The sequence below is a fragment of the Oncorhynchus clarkii genome, chromosome 12 (genome assembly GCF_045791955.1).
Source record: "Oncorhynchus clarkii lewisi isolate Uvic-CL-2024 chromosome 12, UVic_Ocla_1.0, whole genome shotgun sequence".
NCBI lineage: Eukaryota > Metazoa > Chordata > Actinopteri > Salmoniformes > Salmonidae > Oncorhynchus > Oncorhynchus clarkii.
Genome location: NC_092158.1, coordinates 52965046 through 52990897, shown reverse-complemented (window position 1 = coordinate 52990897; position 25852 = coordinate 52965046). Strand labels below are relative to the sequence as shown.

The 25852-nt window shown below is 41.5% G+C and overlaps 1 protein-coding gene across 1 annotated transcript in view; it reads right to left on the bottom strand.

Moving 5' to 3' along the window:
- The window catches only part of LOC139420801 (gamma-aminobutyric acid receptor subunit alpha-6-like), a 36571-nt gene extending 11073 nt beyond the window's left edge, over positions 1-25498 (bottom strand). Inside the window, exons 1-9 of the mRNA XM_071171086.1 lie at positions 25346-25498; positions 25076-25206; positions 24551-24618; positions 22987-23207; positions 22645-22727; positions 22404-22547; positions 21876-22028; positions 16782-17035; positions 15114-15367 (exon numbers count right to left, since the gene is read on the bottom strand). Of these exons, the coding sequence (XP_071027187.1) occupies positions 15114-15367; positions 16782-17035; positions 21876-22028; positions 22404-22547; positions 22645-22727; positions 22987-23207; positions 24551-24618; positions 25076-25206; positions 25346-25380 (1343 nt within the window). The 5' untranslated portion in view covers positions 25381-25498. The remainder of the gene's footprint in view (positions 1-15113; positions 15368-16781; positions 17036-21875; positions 22029-22403; positions 22548-22644; positions 22728-22986; positions 23208-24550; positions 24619-25075; positions 25207-25345) is intronic.
- Between the last annotated feature and the right edge of the window lie 354 nt (positions 25499-25852).

Genomic DNA, 25852 nt, shown 5'->3' with positions numbered 1-25852 from the left:
TCACACATCCTGAGAGCCTGACTTCAATGGCTCCTCCACTGGTTGTTGTTCTATTTTTGATCACGGTGATTTCGAGCCCCCTAGGCTTTCACAACGCTGCCTGCTGCGTACAGTATGTAGCTAACTGCTTGGTTGCTTACAGTCTGCAGTATATCAATCAATAGCAACAGTTAAGGAAATGTCAGAAACCCTAGTCAGCTCTTGACACCTCTCATCACTGTCATGAAATCTGACTTCTCTCACAAGGCCTGAGGCACATTACATTTATATTCAGTGAAAAAAAAACACGCTATACAAAACAGGCTTGCTCTCAGTAAAGCAAGAGAACACCCAGGTTAATGGCTGGTGTCGAGCCACTGGTGGTTCTAAAGCTGTCCCGAAGTCGTGTAACAGTGCATTGTTAAATTAGAAAGACTCAAACACCATCATTGTGTACTAAAACCATGAAAAGTAGTGCACCTATGTGGAGATCTGTTTTTGGAGGATATTTGAATGTAATAATAATAAAAAATAATACTAATCTATTACATTTATACAAAATAACATCACAGTGCATTTAAAAAAAATACAAACCAAATTGTAAAAACATAAAAATGGACACAACTAGAGCAACTGACACAAAGAACACAGCTGACGCTACAAGGGACAAGGACACCAAGGAGCATAACAACAGAAAGCCTTCCTAAAGAGAAAGGTCTTTAGGCCTGCTTTTAAGGAGCCCAGAGTCTGTGGTGCCTTCAGGTGGTCCAGGAGGGCATTCCAGATGCTGGGGGCAATCAAGCTAAAAGCGAGTGAGGGATGTTCTGTCCTGCAATGGTGAGGTGTGTAATTGGAGAGTGCTGGACCTGTTGGGGGGTGCCAACAAGTAGAGCCTCAGTTTTGCTGATGTTCAGTTGAATTAACTTTTGAGAGATCCACGTAAACACAATGTAAATGTCATGGTACACCGAATGTATTTCAAAACAGAATGGAAGTACTCTGAAAGTGGTTCTTCAATCTGAACAATTGTTGTGAAAACATTTTTTGGTGTCTCAGTGCGTTTAAAAGGCAGCATCAAGACATACAAACAGTGACCAATTCAGACTTGAGATAAATAAACATAGCATGGAATCAATCAAATATAGACTTAACTCATGTTAAATCAACTTATCTCAAGTCTGGAATGGGCCTAGGGAGAATATGTTTTGTGAAACTCTTTTAAACCTTTATTATGGAGTGGCGCCGGCAGAAATGGCAGCAGTTTTACGGGCGCCCAACCAAGTGTGCTATTATGTGTTTTATTGTTGCGTTATTTGTAACTTATTTTGTACACAATGTTTCTGCAACCGTATCTTACGGCAGAAAAGAGCTTCTGGATATCAGGACAGCGATCACTCACCTCGGATTAGACAAAGGTTTTTTCTACAACAAGCAAGACGCACAGGACATACTCCAAACACCTGGCAGGGCCGACATCCCCGTTATTTGCAAGAGGAAGCGACGCAGGTACAGAGGACAAAAGAGCCGGATGCCTTGTCAGGACCCTCAGAAGGCGAGTGGAAAGCTGCCGTTTACCGTCAATACTACTCGCCAACGTGCAATCATTGGACAATAAATTAGACGAGGTACGATCACAAATATCCTACCAACGGGACACCAAAAACTGTAATATCCTATGTTTCACGGAATTGTGGCTGAATGATGACATGGATATTCAGCTAGCGGGATATACGCTGCACCGGCAAGATAGAAGAGCACACTCCGGTAAGACAAGGGGGGGCGGTCTGTGCATATTTGTAAACAACAGCTGGTGCACGAAATCTAAGGAAGCCTCTAGATTTTGCTCGCCTGAAGTACAGTATATTGTGATAAATTGCAGACAACACTACTTGCCTAGAGAGTTCTCAGCTATAATTTTCGTGAATGTTTATTTACCACCACAGACAGATGCTGGCACTAAGAGGGCACTCAGTCAGCTGTATAAGTAAACAGGCAAACACTCACCCAGAGGCGGCGCTCCTAGTGGCCGGAAACCTTAATGCAGGGAAACTTAAATCAGTTCTACCAAATATCTATTGAAATGTTAAATGTGCAACCAGAGGTAAAATAATTCCAGATCAGATGTACTCCACACAAAGACACGCGTACAAAGCTCTCCCTCGCCCTCCATTTGACAAATCTGACCACAACTCTATCGTCCGGATTCCTGCTTATAAGCAAAAATTAAAGCAGGAAGCACCAGTGACTCTGTCTATAAAAAAGTGGTCAGATGAAGCGGATGCTAAACTACAGGACTGTTTTGATATCACAGACTGGAACATGTTCCGGGATTTTACCGATGACATTGAGGAGAACACCACAATTGGTATTATCAATAAGTGCATCGAGGACGTGGTCCCCACAGTGACAGTACGTACATACCCCAAAAAGAAGCCATGGATTACAGGCAACATTAGCACTGAGCTGAAGGGTAGAGCTGCCGCTTTTAAGGTGCGGGATTATAACCCGGAAGTTTACAAGAAATCCTGCTATAACCTGCGATAAACCATCAAACAGGCAAAGCGTCAATACAGTGCTAAGATTAAATCATACTACACTGGCTCCGATGCTCGTCTTATGTGGCAGGGCTTGCAGACTATTACAGACTACAAAGGGAAGCACAGCCACACAGTGACACGAGCCTACCAGACGAGCTAAATTACTTCCATGCTCGCTTCGACTGCATGGCCAGGCACGACTCCAACACCATCATTAAGTTTGCAGATGACACAACAGTGGTAGGCCTGATCACTGACAAAGATGAGACAGCCTATAGGGAGGAGGTCAGAGACCTGGCTGGGTGGTGCCAGAATAACAATCTATCCCTCAACGTAACCAAGACTAAGGAGATGATTGTGGACTACAGGAAAAGGAGGACCGAGAAAGCCCCCATTCTCATCGACGGGGCTGTAGTGGAGCATTTTGAGAGCTTCAAGTTCCTTGGTGTCCACAGCAAAAACAAACTAGAATGGTTCAAACACACCAAGACAGGCGTGAAGAGGGCACGACAAAGCCTATTCAGGAAACTAAAAAGGTTTGGAATGGGTCCTGAGATCCTCAAAAGGTTATACAGTTGCAACATCGAGAGCATCCTGACCGGTTGCATCACTGCCTGGTACGGCAATTGCTCGGCCTCTGACCGCAAGGCACTACAGAGGGTAGTGCGTACGGCCCAGTACATCACTGGGGCTAAGATGCCTGCCATCCAGGACATCTACACCAGGCGGTGTCAGAGGAAGGCCCTAAAAATTGTCAAAGATCCCAGCCACCCCAGTCATAGACTCTTCTCTCTACTACCGCATGGCAAGCGGTACCGGAGTGGCAAGTCTAAAGGCTTCTCAACAGTTTTTACCCCCAAGCCATAAGACTCCTGAACAGGTAATCAAATGGCTACCCCGACTATTTGCATTGTGTGCCCTCCCCAACCCCCTTTTTATGCTGCTGCCACTGTCTGTTTATCATATATGCATAGTCATTTTAACTATACATTCATTTACATACTACCTCAATTGGCCCGACCAACCAGTGCTCCCGCACATTGACTATCTCCATTGTGTCCCGCCACCCACCACCTGCCAACCCCTCTTTTACACCACTGCTACTCTCTGTTCATCATATATGCATAGTCACATGCACATACTACCTCAATCAGCCTGACTAACCAATGTATGTATATAGCTTCGCTACTGTTATTCACAACTGTCTTTTTACTGTTGTTTTATTTTTGGCACTATTGGTAAGAGCCTGCAACTAAGCATTTCACTGTAAGGTCGGTTGTACCTGTTGTATTCTGTGCATGTGACAAATAAAATGTTATTTGATTTGAAAGTTGGACACGTTGAAGCAGGAATTGAAGGACCCACTCAACCACCCAGCCAGGTACTGTATGAGAAACTTAGGCCCCCATAATCAGAAGACAAATGTTTAGATTAAAGTCAAAATGTGAACTTTGTGCTGCTGTACTGTTCAGAATTCCCCCAGTTTGAGGCATGGAGGTGGAGAGAGGGCATTCGTGGCAGGTGTGCCCTCTAGCAAACTCTATGGCTGAGTGAAAAAACAAGTTTGCGAGCACATCCCCTGTATTCGGTAGTGATGGGGAAATGCATTAAGGCTTTCCAACCAATTGTGTCGAAAGTAGGTTCATTATTCGAGGCTTCGATCAACACAGTGTACACCAGTGGCACTTGGTGGTCAAAATACTTTAGGGCAACCAAATTATTATAGATGACGTCCCAAACGCCGTATCGCATGCACGCGTAGGCTTTTTGTCTTCTACTGAAACTAATACCAAACCAATCAGGTGGTTGTTCGACCAAATTAAGCTTAGGACGTCATTGATCACGTGCTTCTGATAAAGTGATACAGGCATCGGCACACTGCTTTGAAGTAAACTGCTTAACGATTTCAACACATGCCCTGGAGCTCCAGTATGAAATGTAACATCACTATTATTTGGGTCCTTCACAAACACAAACTTCACAAACACGCCAAACGCTCAGATGAAACTCTCCAAAACAATCCAAGAAAGTATTTGACAATGAAAAAGTGGGTACAAAACGTTATGACATCGAGGAAGGAAATAGAAAAGGAATTCACTCAATAATTTAAAAAAATATGCGTAACATTTCGGCCGCTAATGCTAATAGTCCAAGTCAAACAGCCATTTTGATGAATTAAAAGCAGTTTATGATGCTACATGAAGTTGTTAATTGCCACATGCATTATTTGCACCTTTCGTGCACTTAAATTAAGGCTTGCTTTTTAGTTAATAGTACTGGCTTGTTTGCCGACTAACTTTGTGAGCTTTATCTGTTGTTTGATGTATATGTTATATGCTACTGCCAATTTAGCCTGCTCTAGCATTGGCCTACCACACCAGATGTTTTTGTGTTCTGCTTTTGACCATTAATATTGTTGTCATATTGCTATATTTGCACAGCTTAATCATGTATACATTTTGTATATTGCATATTGCTATTGATATGTTTAATAATTGAATATTCATATGGCAAAGTATTCATATTACAGCATTTGAGAACCTAATTATGTATTAATGTAAAAAAAATAAACAAGCGGCGCTTATATTTGTCCTGTATCGCACGTGTACAAGTTTGTGGTGTGAAATGGAAATGTGTTTCTTGCATATCGCACTCCCCCTGAAAGTGGGGTCCCAGCCAGGGATCAGTCAATATTCAAAGGAACCCTGGAGCAATTAGGTTTAAGTGCCTTGCTCAAGGGCAGATCGACAGATTTTTCACCTCTGTGATTCAAACCTTTTGATTGCTGGCCCAACGCTCTTACCGCTAGGCTTTCTGCCACCCTCCACACTATCATTATTACTTCTTATTTCTCTGTCTCCCTGCAGAAAAACATACATACACTACATTTCAAAAGTTCTGGGTCACTTAGCAATGTCCTTGTTTTTTAAAGAAAAGCACATTTTTTGTCTATTAAAATAATATCAAATAGATGAGAAATACAGTGTAGACATTGTTAATGTTGTAAATGACTATTGTATCTACATAAGCGTAAAAAGGCCCATTATCAGCAACCATCACTCCTGTGTTCCAATGGCACGTTGTGTTAGCTATTCCAAGTTTATCATTATAAAAGGCTAATTGATCATTAGAAAACTGTTTTGCAATTATGTTAGCACAGCTGAAAACCATTGTCCTGATTAAAGAAGCAATAAAACTGGCCTTCTTTAGACTAGTTGAGTGTCTGGAGCATCAACATTTGTGGGTTTGATTACAGGCTCAAAATGTCCAGAAACAAATCACTTTCTTCTGAAACTCGTCAGTCTATTCTTGTTCTGAGAAATGAAGGCTATTCATGGGAGAAATTGCCAAGAAACTGAAGATCTCGTACAACGCTGTGTACGACTCCCTTCACAGAACAGCACAAACTGGGTCTAACCAGAATAGAAAGATAAGTGGGAGGCCCCGGTGCACAACTGAGCAAGAGGACAAGTACATTAGAGTGTCTAGTTTGAGAAACAGATGCCTCACAAGCACATAACTGATAGCTTCATTAAATAGTACCCGCAAAACACCAGTCTCAACATTAACAGCGAAGAGGCGACTCCAGGATGCTGGCCTTCTAGGCAGAGTTGTAAAGGGAAAGAACACAGACACTGGACAGAGGAACTCTACCTTCTTCAATGTGAATGTACAGTATTATTCATGAACGCAAAAGCACATATTCATTTCGATACACTTCCCTTGACATGAGGCAACTGTTGTCTTTAAAGCAGCCCTTTACCCTGACAGCCTGTCGAGTTTAGCATTCAAGGATCAATTGTATGCTGTTAGGTGAAAGGGGAGAAGAGGATAATATCTTAAGGCTTCCTACTCTAGTAGGAAAGCAATCTCTGACACGGGAATGTGTTTGACACCGTTCTCAGAAGCCATGCGGTGGTTGGGTTATATGTGATTCTAATATCACTCCATACAGAATGTTCAGTGTTGTGGCTGAAAGCTTCAGGTGTCTATAAGAAGTGAGAGTATCTGTAGGTATTGTCCAAGCATGAGTACCATCTGTGCATGCATGCATCTGTTTGAGTGTGTACAACAAGTAAAGAAAAATACTACTCATGGCCATGAATCAGGTAAGGTCTAGCCAATGAAGCCTTGAGGGGATGTAAGACAGCTGTATGTCAATATACCCCGATGCACACTCTTGGAGTCATATTTCAACTTTGATGGTGCAGAGAGAACAGCAGATATTAATTAGGCATGAACCAACACGAGGTTTGTGTCACACTTCCATAACTTATGATCTCCATTCGGCCATTGAGGGTGAGAATGACCAACTTCCTCTTGGTTAAACAAATGTGATTCCATTCATGGTGTGTTACATGGTTATTTGAAGCGCTTGCTCATAGTGTGCTACGATGAATGTGGTGGGTTCATTAATAAGTGTATCAACAACGTCATCCCCACAGTGACCGTACGTACATATCCCAACCAGAAGCCATGGGTTACAGACAACAGACAACATCAGCATAGAGCTAAAAGCTAGAGCTGCCGCTTTCAAAGAGCGGGACACTAAGCCGGATGCTTATAAGACATCCCGCTACCCTCCGATGATCCCTCCGATGAACCAACAAACAGGCAAAGCATCATTACAGTACTGAGATCCAATCCTACTACACCAGCTCTCACGCTCATCAGATGTGGCAGGTCTAGCAAACTATCACGAATTACAAAGGGAAACCTAGCCACGAGCTGCCCAGTGACGCAAGCCTATCAGAAATGCCTTCTATGCTCGCTTCAAGGAAAGCAAAACTAACTCATGCGTGAGAGCACCAGCTATTCCGGACCACTGTGTGATCACGCTCTCCGTAGTCGATGTGAGTAAGACCTTTAAACAGGTTAACATTCACGGCCGCATGGAAAGACAGATCGCCAGGACGCGTACTCAGAGCATGTGCTGACCAGCTGGCAAGTGTCTTCTTTGACATTTTCAACCTCTCCCTGACTCAGTCAAGCAGACCACCATAGTCACTGTGCCCAAGAATACCAAGGTAATCAGTCGAAATGACTGTCCCACCCTGGGCACTCACATCTGTAGCCATGAAATGCTTTGAAAGGCTGGGCATGGCTCACATCAACACCATCATCCCAAACACACTAGACCCACTCCAATTTGCATACCGCCCCAACAGATCCACAGATGAGGTTGCACTCTATAAGCCATTTCCCACTTGGACAAAAGGAACACCTATGTGAGAATGCTGTTCACTGACTACAGATCAGTGTTCAACACAATAGTGATCTCCAAGCTCATCACTAAGTTAAAGACCCTGGGTATTTTGGGGAAATTAAGGCATGGATGCATTTTTCAACCATTTTCCATTTTAGAAAATGGCATACGTAAGGGCCTTGATTCAAGTCAAACAAATGGAAAAGGCGTCTTAGAAAACATCTACCAGAAAAAGTCTTAAAAGGTATAAGAAATACATCAAATCACAATAATGTAGATGTATTGTAAAAACCCCTACCAACTATATTTGCCTACTGTAAGGGAGTGAACGTTATTTATAATAAGGGTTACATGGAGCGCACTTCTTTGTCCTGTAAGCATTACATTGCTACGTGGGAATTTTTATAGCGCACAGGCCAGAAGGTTGTGGGTTCGCAGACCACCATGGACAAGAGTAAGGGTGGAAAGATCTCCTTTATACAAAAAGCATCATATTTGCAGGTCCTAGGAAAAATGGCCTTTCATAAACATTTCATGCAATTCTACTTTATTTTACATAATGGTGGAATCTATTTTTAATACCACAAAAATAACCAAATTTACCGACTACGAGTGGACAGAGATATGTGTTCATCTTATAATTTCTCCAATGCCAAATCAGACTGTCTTGTTTGCATCAAAACTGTCCCTGTTCGCAAATAATTAGGAACCTGAGCATGGTACTTCCAGAAGTTAGGCCTACTTTTTCACCCCAGACAGAGTAGGCCTTCCGACGCAGAAAAATGTAAGCTTTTCCTGCTAGCTACTCTTCTTCCATGGCTTAACCCAATGAGAGGTCACAAGTGTTTCCCTAAAATCTGTTTGAGTTTAAACATCTTCTATTGTGCAGAAAGTGAAGTGCTTTAATCAATTGACTGTGACAGAATAAGATTACTACCCAAGCAAAGTCAGACTCTGAATGTCTAAGAAACAAAACAATGATATTCCCAGATGCATCGGAGTCACATCTTTCCCAGGTATTTTACAGCTTGCATGAAGCATCGCAGACCAAAGCGCAGTCATAGATCCCTTTATATAATCGGATCCCTTTTATTTTCTTAACCTTTCTGGCGCAGACGTTCTGACAGTGACCCTCCTCGACGACATCCTGTGAAATTGCAGAGAGCCAAATTCAAAATACAGAAATAGTCAAAAACAAACATTCATGAAAAATACAAGTGTTATACATCGGCTTAAAGATTAACTTCTTGCTAATCCAGCCGCTTTGTCAGATTTCAAAAAGGCTTTACGCCGATTATCTGTGGACAGCGCCCCGCTTACAAAAGCATACAAACATTTTACAACCAAGTAAAGGAATCACAAAAGTCAGAAATAGCGATAAAGTGAATCACTTACCTTTGAAGATCTTCATATGGTTGCAGTCACAAGAGTCCCAGCTACACAATAAATGTTTGTTTTGTTTGATAAAGTCCCTCTTTATAATCCAAAAACTCTGTTTTGTTGGTGGGTTTTGTTCAGTAATCCACTGGCTCAAAGGCGGTCAAAACATGCAGACGAATACATCCTAATAGTACCGGTAAAGTTTGTCAAAAATTGTCAAAATATGTTTATAATTAATCCTCAGGTTGTCAGTTGTCTAAATAATCTATAATATTTAAACCGGACAATAATTCAATAGAAAGGAAAAACAATGAAGGGTGCGCATTCGGTCACCCGTGCAAACCAGCACTGCATGATTCTACAGTCCACTGAGAGAAAGGTCTCATTCTTCTTCATTTTTCAGAAAACAAGCCTGAAACAATATCTAAAGACTGTTGACATCTATTGGAAGTCATAGGAACTGCAATCTGGGTCCTAACCTATTTGATACTCAATAAGCATTCAGTTGAAAATACCCACATCAAAAAAATCCCACTGCCTGGATGGATTTTCCTCAGGTTTTCATCTGCCATATCAGTTCTGTTTTACTCACAGGCATTATTTTAACAGTTTTGGAAACTTTAGAGTGTTTTCTATCAGAATCTACCAATTATATGCATATGGGCCTGAGTAATAGGCAGTTTTGGCATAAGAATGAGAATCTCAGTTTGGGCATGATTCTCATCCAGACATCGAAATACTGCCCAAGCCATATTAACAATCTAACAATGTCTTTTTGTAATTTTCTTTAATTAAAAAGTAGACCTATGGCATACCCTCTCATACCCCCTTAATTTGAGTTTTAACCTAACAACCCTTCACTGACACAGAGGTAGGCTACAACAAGGTAGGGTGAAGGAATTCGCCAACAAATATATGGATATAGCAAATGCCTATAGCTTAATTTCATCTATCAAACAGGTAGGCCTACCTCTTACTTCTCATATAGGAAGAAATAGACTCCAACACAAAGCACTCTTGTTGTTAGTAAAGTCAAATTAAAATGAAGACTGTTGAAATGAATTATACCTACTCGAATATGCCTATTTTCAGCACCATGAGCTGTCCAATTCCGATTGATTGTGCCACGGTTGCTGCTTCAAGTTTTAGCACCACAATGTAAGTTATGAGGTCAATAGCGCTGATAAATACATAATGGGCAAGAAACATTGTTTTTAATAAAAATCAATTATAGTAATGGCAAGCTATCAAAGTTGACCTTCTCATCTTCGCACTCACCTTCTCAAACTGAACAGAGCATAGGTTACAGGCTCATTTGTGCGCAAGCATTTCTGGACTGGGCCTAATCAAAAATTATTTTTGGAAGACTTTCCTCCTGAACTTACACTTAGCCCTATACAGCACAGACATTGGTTAAGCAGCTTTAAACATTTTTTTTTGATCAGCGAGAGCAGAGTAGAGCACGCCAGGACTCAGGGATGGAATATCCATTGCAGTGTGTAATGCAGCCTAGTTTTATTTACACTATTCCAGTAGCTATCTTAGAAATATAACTTTGATCTGTGCTTCTCTGAGCATGCTCTTCGTAGCCTATAGGCTATGGACAATTTGATTGAGATCACACTAAATAGCCTATAGGCGCAATTGATATTGCACGCCCAGCGGAGAATCAGAGATGAGGGGCGGCATTGGGCACACATCGATTTATAGCCTAATAAGCAACTCATTCTAAAACTGAGAAATATTGACATTTCATCAAATACAAATTACATGATCCTCCCCTGGAATAGATTTGAAAAAGCGTGACCATCCCCCATTTCAATCCATACATAAATTTAAGAAACACTGCCTAGTGCCTGGTAATTCACTAACCAAAAACCCACATATCTTTATTTTCTAATTTCTCTTCCTCAAAAGGGAGGATAATGAATGTTCACAAAAGTAACAACTAAATGTACACCTACCAATTAGTTATATTGTTTTTACAGTAGGGGGAGTTTTGTTGTGATTCAAACGCGTCCTTCTTTCACCAAATCGGAATTACTGCAAATGAATTGGATACAATGGGAAATCATTGTAGTCACAAACCACCTCCTACTGTCCTCCCTTCCACTGGCATAATGTTATGCTCAGATAATAACCGTTTTCTATCTCTTTATGTCTTCTGGTGGTCAAAGCAAGAGTGTGAAAACAGTCTGGACAAGCCTTCTCTCTCTTGCTCTCTGCCTCTCCCTTCTCTCTCCAGTTAATGTTACCTCTCCCGGCTCTCACTGACACCGACCCATGAGCCTCCTCTCTTTCCATTTACTGTAACCAGCATCCACAACCACTGAGCACCGACCGACACCGTACTCTCAAAGAGTGCAGTGTATAAAGTCAGAACATCTGCTGTCTCAGCCACTGTCTGTCACCAAGGGAGTACCCCAAGGCTCGATCCTAGGCCCCACACTCTTCTCAATTTACATCAACAACATAACTCAGGCAGTAGAAAGCTCTCTCATCCATTTCTATGTAGATGATACAGTCTTATACTCAACTGGCCCCTCTCCGGATGTTATGTTAAAATCACTACAACAAAGCTTTCTTAGTATCCAACAAGCTTTCTCTGCCCTTAACCTTGTTCGGAACACCTCCAAAACAAAGGTAATGTGTTTTTGTAAGAAGAATGCCCCTCCCCCCACCGGTGTGATTACTACTGTACCTCTGAGGGCTTAGAGCTTGAGGTAGTCACCTCATACAAGTACTTGGGAGTATGGCTAGATGGTACACTATCCTACTCTCAGCACATATCAAAGCTGCAGGCTAAGGTTAAATCTAGACATGGTTTCCTCTATCTTAATCACTCCTCTTTCACCCCAGCTGCCAAACTAAACTCGATTCAGATGACCATCCTACCCATGCTAGATTACGGAGACGTCATTTATAGATCAGCAGGTAAGGGTGCTCTCAAGCGGCTAGATCTTACTGACAGTTTTTGCTGCTTCGTTTGATGTATTGTTGTTTTACCTTCTTGCCTTTGTGCTGTTGTCTGTGCCCAATAATGTTTGTACCATGTTTTGTGCTGCTACCATGTTGTGCTGCTGCCATTTTGTGTTGCTACCATGTTGTTGTCATGTGGTGTTGCTACCATGCTGTGTTGTTGTCTTAGGTTTCTCTTAATGTAGTGTTGTGGTGTCTCTCTTGTCATGATGTGTGTTCTGTCCTATATTTACATTTTTAATCCCAGCCCCCGTCCCCACAGGAGGCCAATTGCCTTTTGGTATGCCATCATTGTAAATAAGAATGTGTTCTTAACAGACTTGCCTAGTTAAATAAAGGTTAAACAAAATGTAAATAAAATAATCAGAGTGATTATTCCACAAATAGACAGGTATTTTCCTTTCCACGGTAGCAAGATCTTAACTCTTTTTTGCCAACTTTCTTTTAAAATGCACTGCAGTGAGATCATTTATTTATTTTGGGATATGAACACCCTGGGTATGTCCACTTCACCGTCAGACCATTTTATTGGTAAACTACGCAGTAATGTAAAAGTTGTATATTTTAGTGATTCAATATGTAATATAGTACACTGATTGTTATTTGGTTGTAATCCAGAAAGGTTAGAAAAAGTATGTATATAATCTATGAGAATGTGAATCAAAAAAGATTTGGCACACAGTACCAACCAAAAGTTTGGACACACCTACTTAGTCAAGGGTTTTTATTTATTTTACTATGTTCTACATTGTAGAATAATAGTGAATACATCAAAACTATGAAATAACACAAATGGAATCATGTAGTAACCAAAAAAGTGTTAAACAAATCAAAATGTATTTTACATTTGAGATTCTTCAAAGTAGCCACCCTTTGCCTTGATGACAGCTTTGCACACTCTTGGCATTCTCACAACCAGCTTCATGATGTAGTCACCTGGAATGCATTTCAATTAACAGGTGTGTCTTGGTAAAAGTTGCAAAGAAAAAGCCATATCTCAGACTGGCCAATAAAAATAAAAGATTAAGATTGGCAAAAGAGCACAGACACTGGATAGAGGAACTCTGCCTAGAAGGACAGCATCCCGGAGTCGCCTCTTCACTGTTGAAGTTGACACTGGTGTTTTGCGGGTACTATTTAATGAATCTGCCAGTTGAGGATTTGTGAGGCATCTGTTTCTCAAACTAGACACTCTAATGTACTTGTTCTCTTGCTCAAATGTGCGCCGGGGCCTCCCACTCCTCATTCTATTCTGGTTAGAGACAGTTTGTGCTGTTCTGTGAAGGGAGTAGTACACAGCGTTGTACGAGATCTTCCGTTTCTTGACAATTTCTCCCATGGAATAGCCTTCATTTCTCAGAACAAGAATAGACTGACGAGTTTCAGAAGAAAGTGATTTGTTTCTGGAACCCACAAATGCTTATGCTCCCTTATGCTTCTTTAATCAGAACAACAGTTTCAGCTGTGCTAACATAATTGCAAAAGGGTTGTCTAATGATCAACTAGCCTTTTAAAATGATAAACTTGGATTAGCTAACACAACGTGCCATTGGAACACAGGAGTAATGGTTGCTGATCATGGACCCCATTACGCCTATGTAGATATTCCATCAAAAATCAGCTGTTTCAAGCTATAATAGTCATTGTTAATGTTGTAAATGTCTACACTGTATTTCTGATCAATTAGATGTTATTTTAATGGACATTTTTTTTTGCTTTTCTTTCAAAAAGAAGGACATTTCTAAGTGACCCCAATCTTGAGGTGGTGTATACAGTATATATTTGTATTTATTCTAAAAGCAAAGTTGCACCCCTGACGAGAGCTACACGTTTCCCTTTAAGTTTATTCACCTTGAAGAGTGGGTACAGAATTGTGTGGCCTTCTGGAACATTCCTTCGGAAACTGATCATCCATTCCTATTTCCGTGCCAGTGAGTCTTTTGCCCAAGCTTTTAACCATTTATTTATTTATTTTTTTACCCCTTTTTCTCCCCAATTTTGATTGTATCATGTTGGTAGTTACAGTCTTGTCTCATCGCTGCAACTCCAGTACGGACTCGGGAGAGGCAAAGGTTGAGAGCCGTGCATCCTCCGAAACACAACGCAAACAAGACGCACTGCTTCTTGACACAATGCCCACTTAACCCGGAAGCCAGCCGCACCAACGTGTCGAACGGTCCCTACACCTGGCGAGCGTGTCAGCGTGCACTGTGCCCGGCCCGCCACAGGAGTCACTAGTGTGTGATGTGTGCCCTCCCCTAACCCGGACGACGCTGGGCCAATTGTGCACCGCCCCAAAGGTCTCCCAATCGCGGCCAGTCGTGCCTGGACTCGAACCCAGAGGCTCTAGTGGCACAGTTAGCACTACGAACAGTGCCCTAGACCACTGCACCACTCGGGAGGCCACCGAATATTTTATCTTAAATAATGCAAATTTGACATCTTTGAATCTTAATTTGAAGCAGATATTTAAGAGTTTTCGGGAAACGTGGTCACACATTTTACTATAATTATCTTACCAAAACATAGCATCTGCACAGTTCTTCCAGTAAATGTGTTTTGTGAAATGTTCTGTGTAAATTGTTAAAAGTAGTTATTATGCATAGATTTGAGTGGTTTGTTAAACTTTGTAATCAGTGGTTTTTGTTTAGGATACATGCTAAAGGGAAAAGTCAGCGTAATTCCATTATCCCTCTCCATCATGTGGCCCTGTCTTCTGGCTTTTCTTATTTTTATTTAATATAATAGGACATTTTAACAGTGGTCCTTGACCAGTTCCAATAATATAATATAAAACTGAAACTATTAGCACATGGATTCCACATGCATTTCACAATGAGAGGGCTCCAGAACAGCTAATATGACTAGCTACTGGTCATCCTGCTAATAGATTCTACTGTACTTCTTCCATCAAATTGGCCTACCTGAACATACCGTCTACATGAAATTGCTCCACACTGTCTTTTTTTCCCGTCATTTGCAGCAAGCTTCCAAACATTTACAGTAGCCACTAGAAAACGTATCGCCTCTACCTTGTCATCTCCATGGTGTCCTTGGTAAGATAGACGATCCAGTAGACTAGGTTGAAGGCCCCGAACGACAGAGGGAAGAGGATGCGTGAGTACTTGTCTATGATGCTGGTGCCTGTCAGTAAGTTGTTGGACGGCACGGCTGAGCCTTGCTGGAGGAAGGCCTGGGCATTCACTGGAGGGTTAGGGAACACCTCCGCTGGCCTCTCAAAGTGAGGCGTAGAGTTCATCCTCTTCTTCAGCATACTGCTGGCGTCCTGTACGGCGCACAAACACAAAGGTGGGTGGAAGGGGTGAGTGAAAGAACAGGTCTGCACAGTAAATCTGTGACCAGCACATCAGTAAGACATCGGCAATTAAGATTAAAATAGGAAATCAATTGTTTTTTGTTGTTGTTGGCATACCGCAGTTTTAATTGAATCCATTTCCTATAGCAACATGGCCATGTGCACAAAGTCATAAAATATATTGTCATTGATTCATTCATCAATACAACATTTGGTATTTAATAGTATTTGGCTACTGTGGTGCTGCAGAGTGAATGGAGCAGGGACTGAGGCAGGGTTGTGAGGGGTGGTGTGGGGTAGAGTGGGGGCTCTGGCACGGGTTTAACTGGCTTCCATCACAGAGCAGGCATGGAGCTGCAAATGTCAGCTGCTGGATGCTGTGCGAGTCCAACGGAGGTGAGAAATCAGGCAGGGATCATGCGGCTCGCACTGCTTTAATATTGCAGCTATTTCTGAAATGACAACAGGCTTGAATTCTCTGCTGGCTCTCAGGCTCAAATCCCACAATGATCAGAGCAAATTCTTATACAGTAGATATACTATATAACATTGTTGTGCATACTGAATTAATATCGCTAGAGCTTGACGGAATACCTCATGAAATGTAAATACTGCGTGACATTGTCTTGTTTTCATGGGATGAAAAATGCAGGATTAATAGTGCAACATAATACACAGCTTATTCTATCAATTTGGCTTGTGTGGAAGTCATCACAAGTGTCCTGTCTTTAATCCAATTTCACCAATCAGGTGAACAAATGGAGTGTTAGCATGCTGACACACATCTAAATCACTGTATAATATAAACATTCCTTAATGTTCAGCTAAGGAAGAGCTGGTAGACTCAGTCAATATCGTATCCAGTCAAAAACCAGTCAACATCTTATCCGGTCAACAACCAGTAAACCAGTCATAAACAGTCAACATCTTATCCAGGTCATTTAGATTTGGCTGCCTTTTAGAATAATTTAAAGAGATAGCAATTCAAAATGGTGACAGATGGTCCGATAGAGCTCCTCTCAGTTTGGCTATTTAGTCATTTTGTTATGTGAAAAACCTACATGTAGGCCTTCATGTATTTGGTGCAGTCACCTAATAATAGTATCTCTCCCACAGAAGCACAAAGCATTGGGCTTGCCTTTCCCCTCCAGCATGAAGGTTTCTTGTGAGCCTGTAATGATCTGCCTGGATATTCCCTTCATCTATCCCTCTTACATAATCTGCAGCAACCGCGTTCATGAAGCCACTGGCTGTCTCTTCTCGTCAAACGCTCTTGTTATCATAGACTAGGAGCGGGGGTTGAGAGGGACATAGAGAATGGGAGGAAATGGAAAGGGAAAGGGAGGGAGGAGTGTAAAACGAGGAGGGAAGGAGGGAGGATTACCGAAGAGGACTCCCCGTCACTCCTCCCGGCCTCTGCAGCCTCCTGGGCTGCCTTGATGGCAGCCACCTTGCGGAGCTCCCGGTTGGCCTGCAGCGTGGAGAAGTAGTTGACTGCTGCAAACTCGATGAGGGCTGAGAAAACGAAGGCGAAACATACGGCAATAAACCAGTCCATGGCCGTGGCGTAGGAAACTTTGGGCAGAGAGTGGCGGGCGCTGATGCTGAGTGTGGTCATGGTTAGCACAGTGGTAATGCCTGGGATACACAGGGCACATAGAGAGATTTTAGACAGAGATACTGGATCGAGGATACATTTGGTTGTCTATCTCCCAGAGCCTCAGGGTTGACTGGCTGGGCTTCCAGGGTAGCAGGCCAATCATCTTGTTGAGTGGTGATTTCAGGGCAAGGAGTGGAGTGAAGGGGGTTGGAGGGTCTGACAAGCAACCATCCAGTGGTTTGCATTAAAGAAGTTTAATGTGAACACACATGAGCTTACATGCAATGAAATAGCTTAAGGGGAAATGGTTGAGTCTATTCAAGCATGTCATTTGGCCTGAAAATGGTTCTTTCTATGAACCCAATAGATCAAATCTTATCATATATTTTCAGAGAATGAAATTATTTCTGCCGTAATTCTCATGACACTGATCTAACATTACTGAACATTTTGAGCAAAAATAGTGTCTCGAGTTCATCAGATTAGGCTGTCTCGTTAATAATAACTGAAGATACTGTAACTTCATCAATAGCAACCTACAAAATGAAGATTAGCGTTGCATTACAGTGCATAAAATCCTCAGAGCCCATTCATAATTTAGATGGTAATTGATGCCCTACTTCGCCAGAGGGTGAATTTGTGGGCATGATGTTTAATCTCTAGCCTCATTTTCACACAAGTTCACACTACTCAACCACTAACCTTGCTCCTACATTCAGAAATGCATTTGTGTCCAAATGCAATGCTAAACAGTGCACTTAGTCTTTACTGTCCTTTGGATGGAGGGTCACAATTGTGCGCATTGGTATCTGAGACGTAGACATTATATATATTGATTATAATGTCTACGTCTCAGATACCAATGCGCTCTGGTATTATTGATAAGTAATGATACCTGTAGCGCTATGAAATATTCAGCCTGGAGACTTGAGTAAACAAGTGGCCAGCGAAATGTAAAAAAGTCCATTCTTTCTTACTTTAAGAAAATCAATAGTTCACCCATTATGTCAAATGTATTCACTTCACCAATAGCGAGAGTCATACAAGATAACAAATTCACCAACGGTAGGGTTTTCAAAGTAACACTGTGTACTCTCAGCATGATCTATTGATCCTGAGAGGCAGCAACCAAAAACATGGCTTAGTTTACTCACCCACAGCTTAGCCTTAACATCATTGCGTGCAAACACAGGAGTGGTAGGGCCTGTGGTAATGCAGTATGTTCCTACGGTAACAGCATGCCTAAATCAACTTTAAGTCAGGTCATTTAGGCCTGCTCTTTGGAAACATGGTATCACAGGACTCGATTAGGGCACGCAACTATGGTAACACTAAGCTTAAGCTGAGGAAACTAAGCCATGTTTTTGGTTGCTGATTCTCACGATCAATAGATGACTTGCTATTTGTCCATATAAATGAGGTCAACTTTCATTTGGGTCAACTTGTAGCATTCCGGTTATGTCTTGGACGCAAATCCATTTGAAATCACAGCAGGGTATTTCTTACGTCGCTCTAAAAGCAGAGGAGGGTTGGGGTGGATGAAGTTTGTCATACCAGCCACAGTGTTTACTGATCATGGGATGGCCTGTTTTTAGTGATGATGATGATAGTTCCAGAGCAGCACAACTTCCTTGGGTTTGAGTTAGACACATGGTGATCAATCGGATGCGGGTTGGAATGAGATGCCGGGGTAGTGTAGTTTCATCTCAGGGAGACAATGGATGACTGAGCTGCAAAGCAGGCCTGGAGGAGCAGGAGAGTAATGATGATGAGAAGGATGGGACACAGATGAATTGATGAAGGCTTACATGGAACAAGTTTACAGGGAAAAGGAGCAATAGCAGTCCCAATCCTGGATAATGAAGAGAGTGTAGAAAGGCTGTCCTGTCCACAGATTATATGAAGCAATTTACTGTGCTATACAGTATGCATAAATGTCTTCTGAAATACTTTCTACTGGTATTGGATAAGGTTCATTGGAATGCCAAGTGACTTCACCGACAGGACTATCTAGACTTGCAGGAATTCACCCTCTTGTCTCCTCATAACATTGGGAAGAGACTGAACATATTCATAGACTACCAAAGTTTTAATGAACTACTTAACCTGTATATCAAAATAAATTGATTGCGAATTTCAATCTGTACAACCTTTGTCAGAATGGAGTTGCTTATTTCTAGTGGTTCACTGCAAGTTACGTTTCAAGGGAGTACAAATAAGTTGCCATTGATTGAGAGTGTTAAATAATATTATGGCCAGGCACCTCATCTGAGGCAGAGCTACTATGGAAATTGATTGGCTGCATTTATTTCTATTCACAAATTGGATCTTGTTGACGATAACAACAACAATAGCAACAAACAGGCAAAGCAGTTGTGCCTCAATCCGTTGCATTTAACGTGGCAACAGATATCTGAGCAAGGAATAACACTGTGGAGATTCACAAATACAAACAGATCCGTGGATACAATATGTGTCCATGGTAATAAATCTCATCACATTTATTCAAAGTGAGTTTGAATCGCTGGCCTCACACTATCGAGGCCCTTACAAGTCATTATTAATTCACATAAGGGACATGCTCTATACTGGTCCATTAACAGGGTACAGCTATAATTTAGCAGAGATTGTTTTCATTAAGCTAAAACTGTCACCAACAAAAAAGGTCCATTGGCCACTGCCCTGCTATGCTCTTAACAATGACATATTTACACAGTTCATTTGCTCAGGGGTGGGGGGGGGGGGACATGTAGAGAGCATTTAAGTGGATGTAATCATGTTTCACTGCATTTAAGCACTGCTTCAGCGCTGAAAGCCAGTACAGAACTCTTGATAAAGTTAGCTACAGTACCAACTCTCTATAAAAAACCCACCAATGGCCAACACTGCCTGTCAAATTCATGCACTTGGTAATGATCACACTGAGGAAGAGGGATATGGGAGAAATCGTGTCAGTAAAAAAAAGCTGAGGAGGCCAGAGAAAGAGGGAAGAAGAGGAGGAGGAATAAAATTCAGGAGAAAGAAATGAGGAGCCTGAGGCATCCGTGCGCTTTTAAAGGCTAAAAGCAAGGTACAAATTAGGCCCACTCAATTAAGTCTGTGAGACTTCAGCTCGGGGGACTTTCAGCTCTTCCAGAGTCACAACAACAATGGCTCGTGTGCTTTAGTCCTGATGGAGTGCTTCTGCATAGCTCTCTTTCTCCTTCTGCACCTGTCAGTGCATTACTACAACCTATTTAGCTACTGCACTCAAACAAAAATGCTGGGTTTAAAACAATCCAATTTTGGTTATTTGGTAACCCAGCGCTGAGTAAATATTGGACAGAACACACGTTGGGTTATTGTGACCCAGCCATTCGGGTTGTTTGGATTACCCAACATGGGTTAATTTAAGCATAATTTTGGTTTTTATTCACTTTCATGCTGGGTTGACCCAGCAGCTGGGTCTTTTTAATGTAATCCATAGGCTCTTAAGGAACACTTGTGTAAGCCTCATTAAAGCTACAAACGTGTCAGTGTTCAACCTTAACATTTGATGACAATAAAATAGAACAGATGAACCGGAATGACATTTACTCTCACGGGTAGCCCAAAATAACTTCCTGAAAGTCACACCACTGCTAAGCCACATCTCCAGTCTTCTGATCTGACCCACTGGGTCATATCTCAATACCACATGTAATCAACAACCCAACCGTGCTCTTTTTATAGAAAACAACCCAACTAAGTGACCCAATACCTGCAACCCAGCAGTTGGGTCATCCACCAAACAACCCAGGATTTTCTTTTGTGTGGCTTCTCGCTGTGCCCCATATTACGGTTGTCATGTTGTTGTGTCACCAAAGCATTCAAATACATTGGATTTACAGAAGCAATTTACAGTCTCTTAATCGTAGCATTTTGGAACGCAAAAACAAACAGTGTAAACCGTGAAGATAAAGCCTGTCATTCTTGGGTTTGGGGAAAATCCAATATGTTTATGCAACAGCCTCCTAAAGGACACACCATGTTCACACTAAAAACACTCCAATATCTTCACAGCGCTCCCCCGCAACTGTGTGAAATGAAAGCAGTGGGATGTGGGAGGTTAATGACTTTCCGCATATGTGCGTTTCACGTGGGGCCCAACTTGAACACGTACTAATGATTGTTATCTTTCACTTCTGTGTGGGATTTTCAAAAATGCTGACGAGCTTCCAAAGAGAGCCATAATCTACAAAGGCCAGTAGCCACTACTCCTTGCTCGCGAAAACATAACTGAGGAAATTCAAATTGAAAATCGAAAGGATGGCAAATTAAACTTAGGAGCTCCATGCTCCCGAGGCTAGAGGCTGAAACAAGTGTCGCATGATGTAATGGGAACAAGCGGAATCTGCAAGTCCTCGGAACGAGTCCAAGTAAACAGCACCCCCCCCCCCCCCCCCCCCCCCCCCCAACCCTCTCGGTATGACTGATTTCAAAGTAGGAGTTATTTACTATTAACTCAGCTCCACCACTTTGGAGGAAATTAATATAATGAGGTAGAAGGTCTGAGAGCTACCATGTGACTGTGCTGCCTTTTATCTCTAGCACCACTCCACTAAGTGAAGCACTCCATAGAATGCAGACCATTACCAAGTTCTGCCAAGAAAGAACATTAAAATACTATATCCTCACCTAATCTACATAAAAGGATACAGAATGGATCATGTAATGAGTGGTGAATTGGTATAATCCACCTTTGTTCTTTTGTTATGTTAAAGTGGCTCTATTGTGTCACTCCAAAGGAACTCCAACTTATAATGGGACCTTCAGGGGTAACCTTGCAACATGTAAGCATGGTGGACAACCCAGTGGAGACATGGAGGGAGTAAAGGTGGAGATCAGGAGGAGGCCTACCAAATACAGTTCGAGCAGGAACAGATTCCTTATTGATCCAAAAAGAGACCTGAGCCAGGATCACCGTCATGATACAGGGAATGTATGTCTGAATCAAGAAGAAGCCCATCTTCCTTTGCAGGTGGAAGTGAACAGTCATGATTACATATTCACCTGTCAGGAAACAAATGGAATTTATGTCTGTGGCGCAGAGTTTCTAACAGGCAACATTGTTAAATCAGAAATTCACTGGGCACAATACTGATTTGTGTTACAGACAACAGATCAGACAGTGAGCATCACGGGGGGAGACATCATGCATACAGTACGTGCATACAGTAGCACCTGTCAAATACCCCACATTGAATGTGTACCAAAAAAAGCAAAGATTCAGAGGAAAATTCCATTTAGAATGTACTAATGTCTTTAGATTGGAATCCTGCAAAGCCATATGCATACAGGATGCATACAGTTAGTTAGCTTAGTTATCTTTTTAGGCCTATTTCTGTAAGCATTACTTAAGCATAGAGTGAATGAACACATTCTTACCTGTGTTGGATTTTAACCTCTCACTGGACACTGTCTGTCCTATTAGATCGTACTGTAGCAAGCTGGAGGACTCCTCTGGTACTTCAACAGAGAACAGTGGTCCTTTTTTCCATGTGTACACAATTTCACTCATGGGGTAGGCATCTGGACAGCAGAAATAAACGATTCTGTAGTCAGTATGTGATCACCAGCTCTTCTGGTGGAACCATCTGTCTGACTAAGGCTTATCAAGACAACTCACAACTACCAAACTTGAGAGGACAGGCATGGCCGTCCATGGGGAAGTTCATCAGTCGCATGGGACACTCCGCATTTATAGTCAATCTGCAATGGAATGACAAAGAGTATTGGACACACTGTATGTACAGTAGTAACGCTCACCTATGATCATATATAACTAAATCACACCAGCATACAGTGGGGTAGTACCATATTTTCAAAACAAAGCAATACTCATAGAAATGCGCCTGGTTAAGTATGCGTATATTGCACAGACAGCTCAACCATACCCATGTGTTCTAATGAACACAGAGTACTACGTAGGTCTATCCTGGACCTGGATGGCTGTGTGACTCATTAGTACCTCATGGTGTAGAGGATAGTTCCGTTCTGCATGATGCGGAACAGCTTGTTGGGAGTGGTCATGTTGTGAGAGATGGACCTCTTGCCATTCCGGAAGAATGTGTCTGGCGTCCAGATCTTGCTGACCATGAGGTTGTTGAGCCGCAGAATCTCGATGGGGCCCTCGAATTTCAACCTCTCGTCAATCCACGTTTGACGGAAAAATACGTCCATGGTGTACTCCTACAACATGGTGGTGTGGAAATCAAATCAGCAATCAATTCGTATGCAAGTGAGGGCATATACTGTACAGTACGTACAGCATTTCAGTGACCTCATTTGATTTTTTTTTGAAAATTGCCAGTAATAAGTCAACTTATTTCATTTATGCAAATGAGGAGTATATTTTTCACATTTGCGTTTTTTTCTCCAGAAATGATTGCTTATGGATACCTTCGTGTGTTTAAATATGACTGTTCTCAGATTTTTAATTCATAGATTTGAGGTGTGCATTAAAATTAGCATTTTTTTGCAAACGCTATATATCCATTGTTTAGCTGGAATGGGATGTTCATATACAGTAAATTTGACTGTGATATGTATTCACCTACTGTATCTATCTTAAGATGAATGGACTAGTCACTTTTATAAGAGCATCTGCTAAATGACTAAAATGTCATATGTAACTGTTTTACATACAGATCTCATATTACAGCATTGATTCATTTTATATAAATCTATGATTTGTACAGTTCTTTATTCAAAATGTAGTTGTTTGTTACATTTGACCGTGTAAAACCTAGCAGTACTACTTATTTATCTGAGAGTGAGGCAGATATATATAGAGTTTTGCAAAAAACTACGATTATTTGTCTCTGAAATGAAACCATCAAGTGATAGATTTTAAACAAATACATGTCTGTCATTGAACAACCCCATGCCATGATTAGATAGTGGAAAAACAAAGACCAATCTCTTTCATAAGTTCTTTAAACAATAAAAGTTAATTTACCAACATTTCAGAAAATGGATATATAGTGTTTTTTTTTTTGGGGGGGGGGGGGGAGTCATATTGTAAAGTATACCCTCTGTGTTGTTTGTGATCTGTTTAATTACCGTGCATATCCATATTTCTCAACTCTACATGAAAACAAATGACTGAAGATCCAAACGGTAACCATGGATATGGCTTTTTCAATCCGGGAATGCTTTTTGACAAAATGGATGGCTTTACTGCTCTGAAGGGTCTTATCTATACTGCATGTAGGATGGCTACTAATGTATCACATGGTATAGTGGGTAAAGGAAATAAAACGATCAGCAGGCTTGGGACCCTCACTGGCAGAGATTGTCAACCAGATTAAAATCCCTAAGCTGCACTAATGACATTCTGCCCAAATGCCAGAATAATATGGCTGGTAGGAACATGACTTGAGACTGTGGAGGGACATTCTAGGACTGAGAGCAACAAGCAATTATCTGTCTGCAATAACACAAGTGTGTATTAAAATATCCATAAATTGCCATTACTCTGGAGTCTTGTGTTATAGAAATGGACTGGATAAAGTAGTACTGCGAACACATACCATCTCAACATCTGACACTGGACCAAAGCTGGTTACAAAGATGTCTGTTTTGACCTCGGTAACTGGACCTACAAAGATAAGTGTTGGTTTGGCATAAGACAAAGCCAAATAAACATAACTCTTCAATCTAAAAACAAAAGGAAGCACGTAAGATATCGACAAGATAAAAACGCTGTTATTGTTAATGATATCCCATTGCCAGTTTACATTTACTAGACCTGTGGAAGTGTTGGATATCTCACAAGTCAGCACAATAACATCCCTTAGTAGGATTGGCCCTATTTGAGAAAGACACCCTAAGTGGGTAAATAAATTGTCTGGACACTCGAGGGCACACATTTGAGTTATAGTAAGTGCACCAAAAGCAGCTTCCAACGATCGGATAGTGACCAAGAATTAGGGTATATCCGGAACATAAGTGCCTCAGCACAGTGGAAAGTACAACTTTATCTACTGAGTGAGAAGACTGGAATTTAACACCTTTAAAAACAACCTGTTAGAATTCTAAAATATGCATTACTGTACCTCCAAATCCAGGTCGCAGTCTGTTGTCATATCCATCTAGTAATCTATCCAATATACGCGTAATGTTATCCAAATAGATATTCCCATCAATCTCGGTCGATTTCGGATTATTTCCCCAAACATTGCTCACACTGTAAACAAAGTACATCTTCATTATCTGTCGCCTTATTTTACTCGGTGCAACTTGTTACTGCACCAAAGTTGCATAATTTACATCGATCAACATCCTAACATGCGTAAAGTCAGAGAAGAATAGTTACTTGTACTCACCAGGACAGGAAAAAGAAAGTGAAAACGAAAGCCATGCCTCATAAACACTTCACAGCCTAAAAGCCCTGGTCAACTGTTATAATTTGCATATTCCATCATTTAAAACCATTATAAAACACCGATCACACGGTTTAGTGTAAAAAGCGAGGGCATTTGCGCCAGTCCTGCTCTTCTTCTCCAGTGCGGTTGCGCCTCATCTGACTCGCTCAGTTGAAAAACTAAAGAGTTTTAAGAGACTGAAGAGCAGGGACGGAGGGCATTGAAAATAATCGAATAAGGCATTATGGGACATTAGAAGGAAGAAATCAACTGATAGTTTTGGCGGGGAATTAGCAAAGACCGGTTTGGAGATTTGGAAAAGGCTCAAATGTCCTGCTGCAAGAGATTACACCAGTGATGGTTTAAATGTTTGTGGTGGAGAGACATTCTACAGATGTTAATTCATAACAAAGTTGAGGAGATAAAGCATCAATACTCATTGCCTGTTGACCTTGGACATGTCAAACA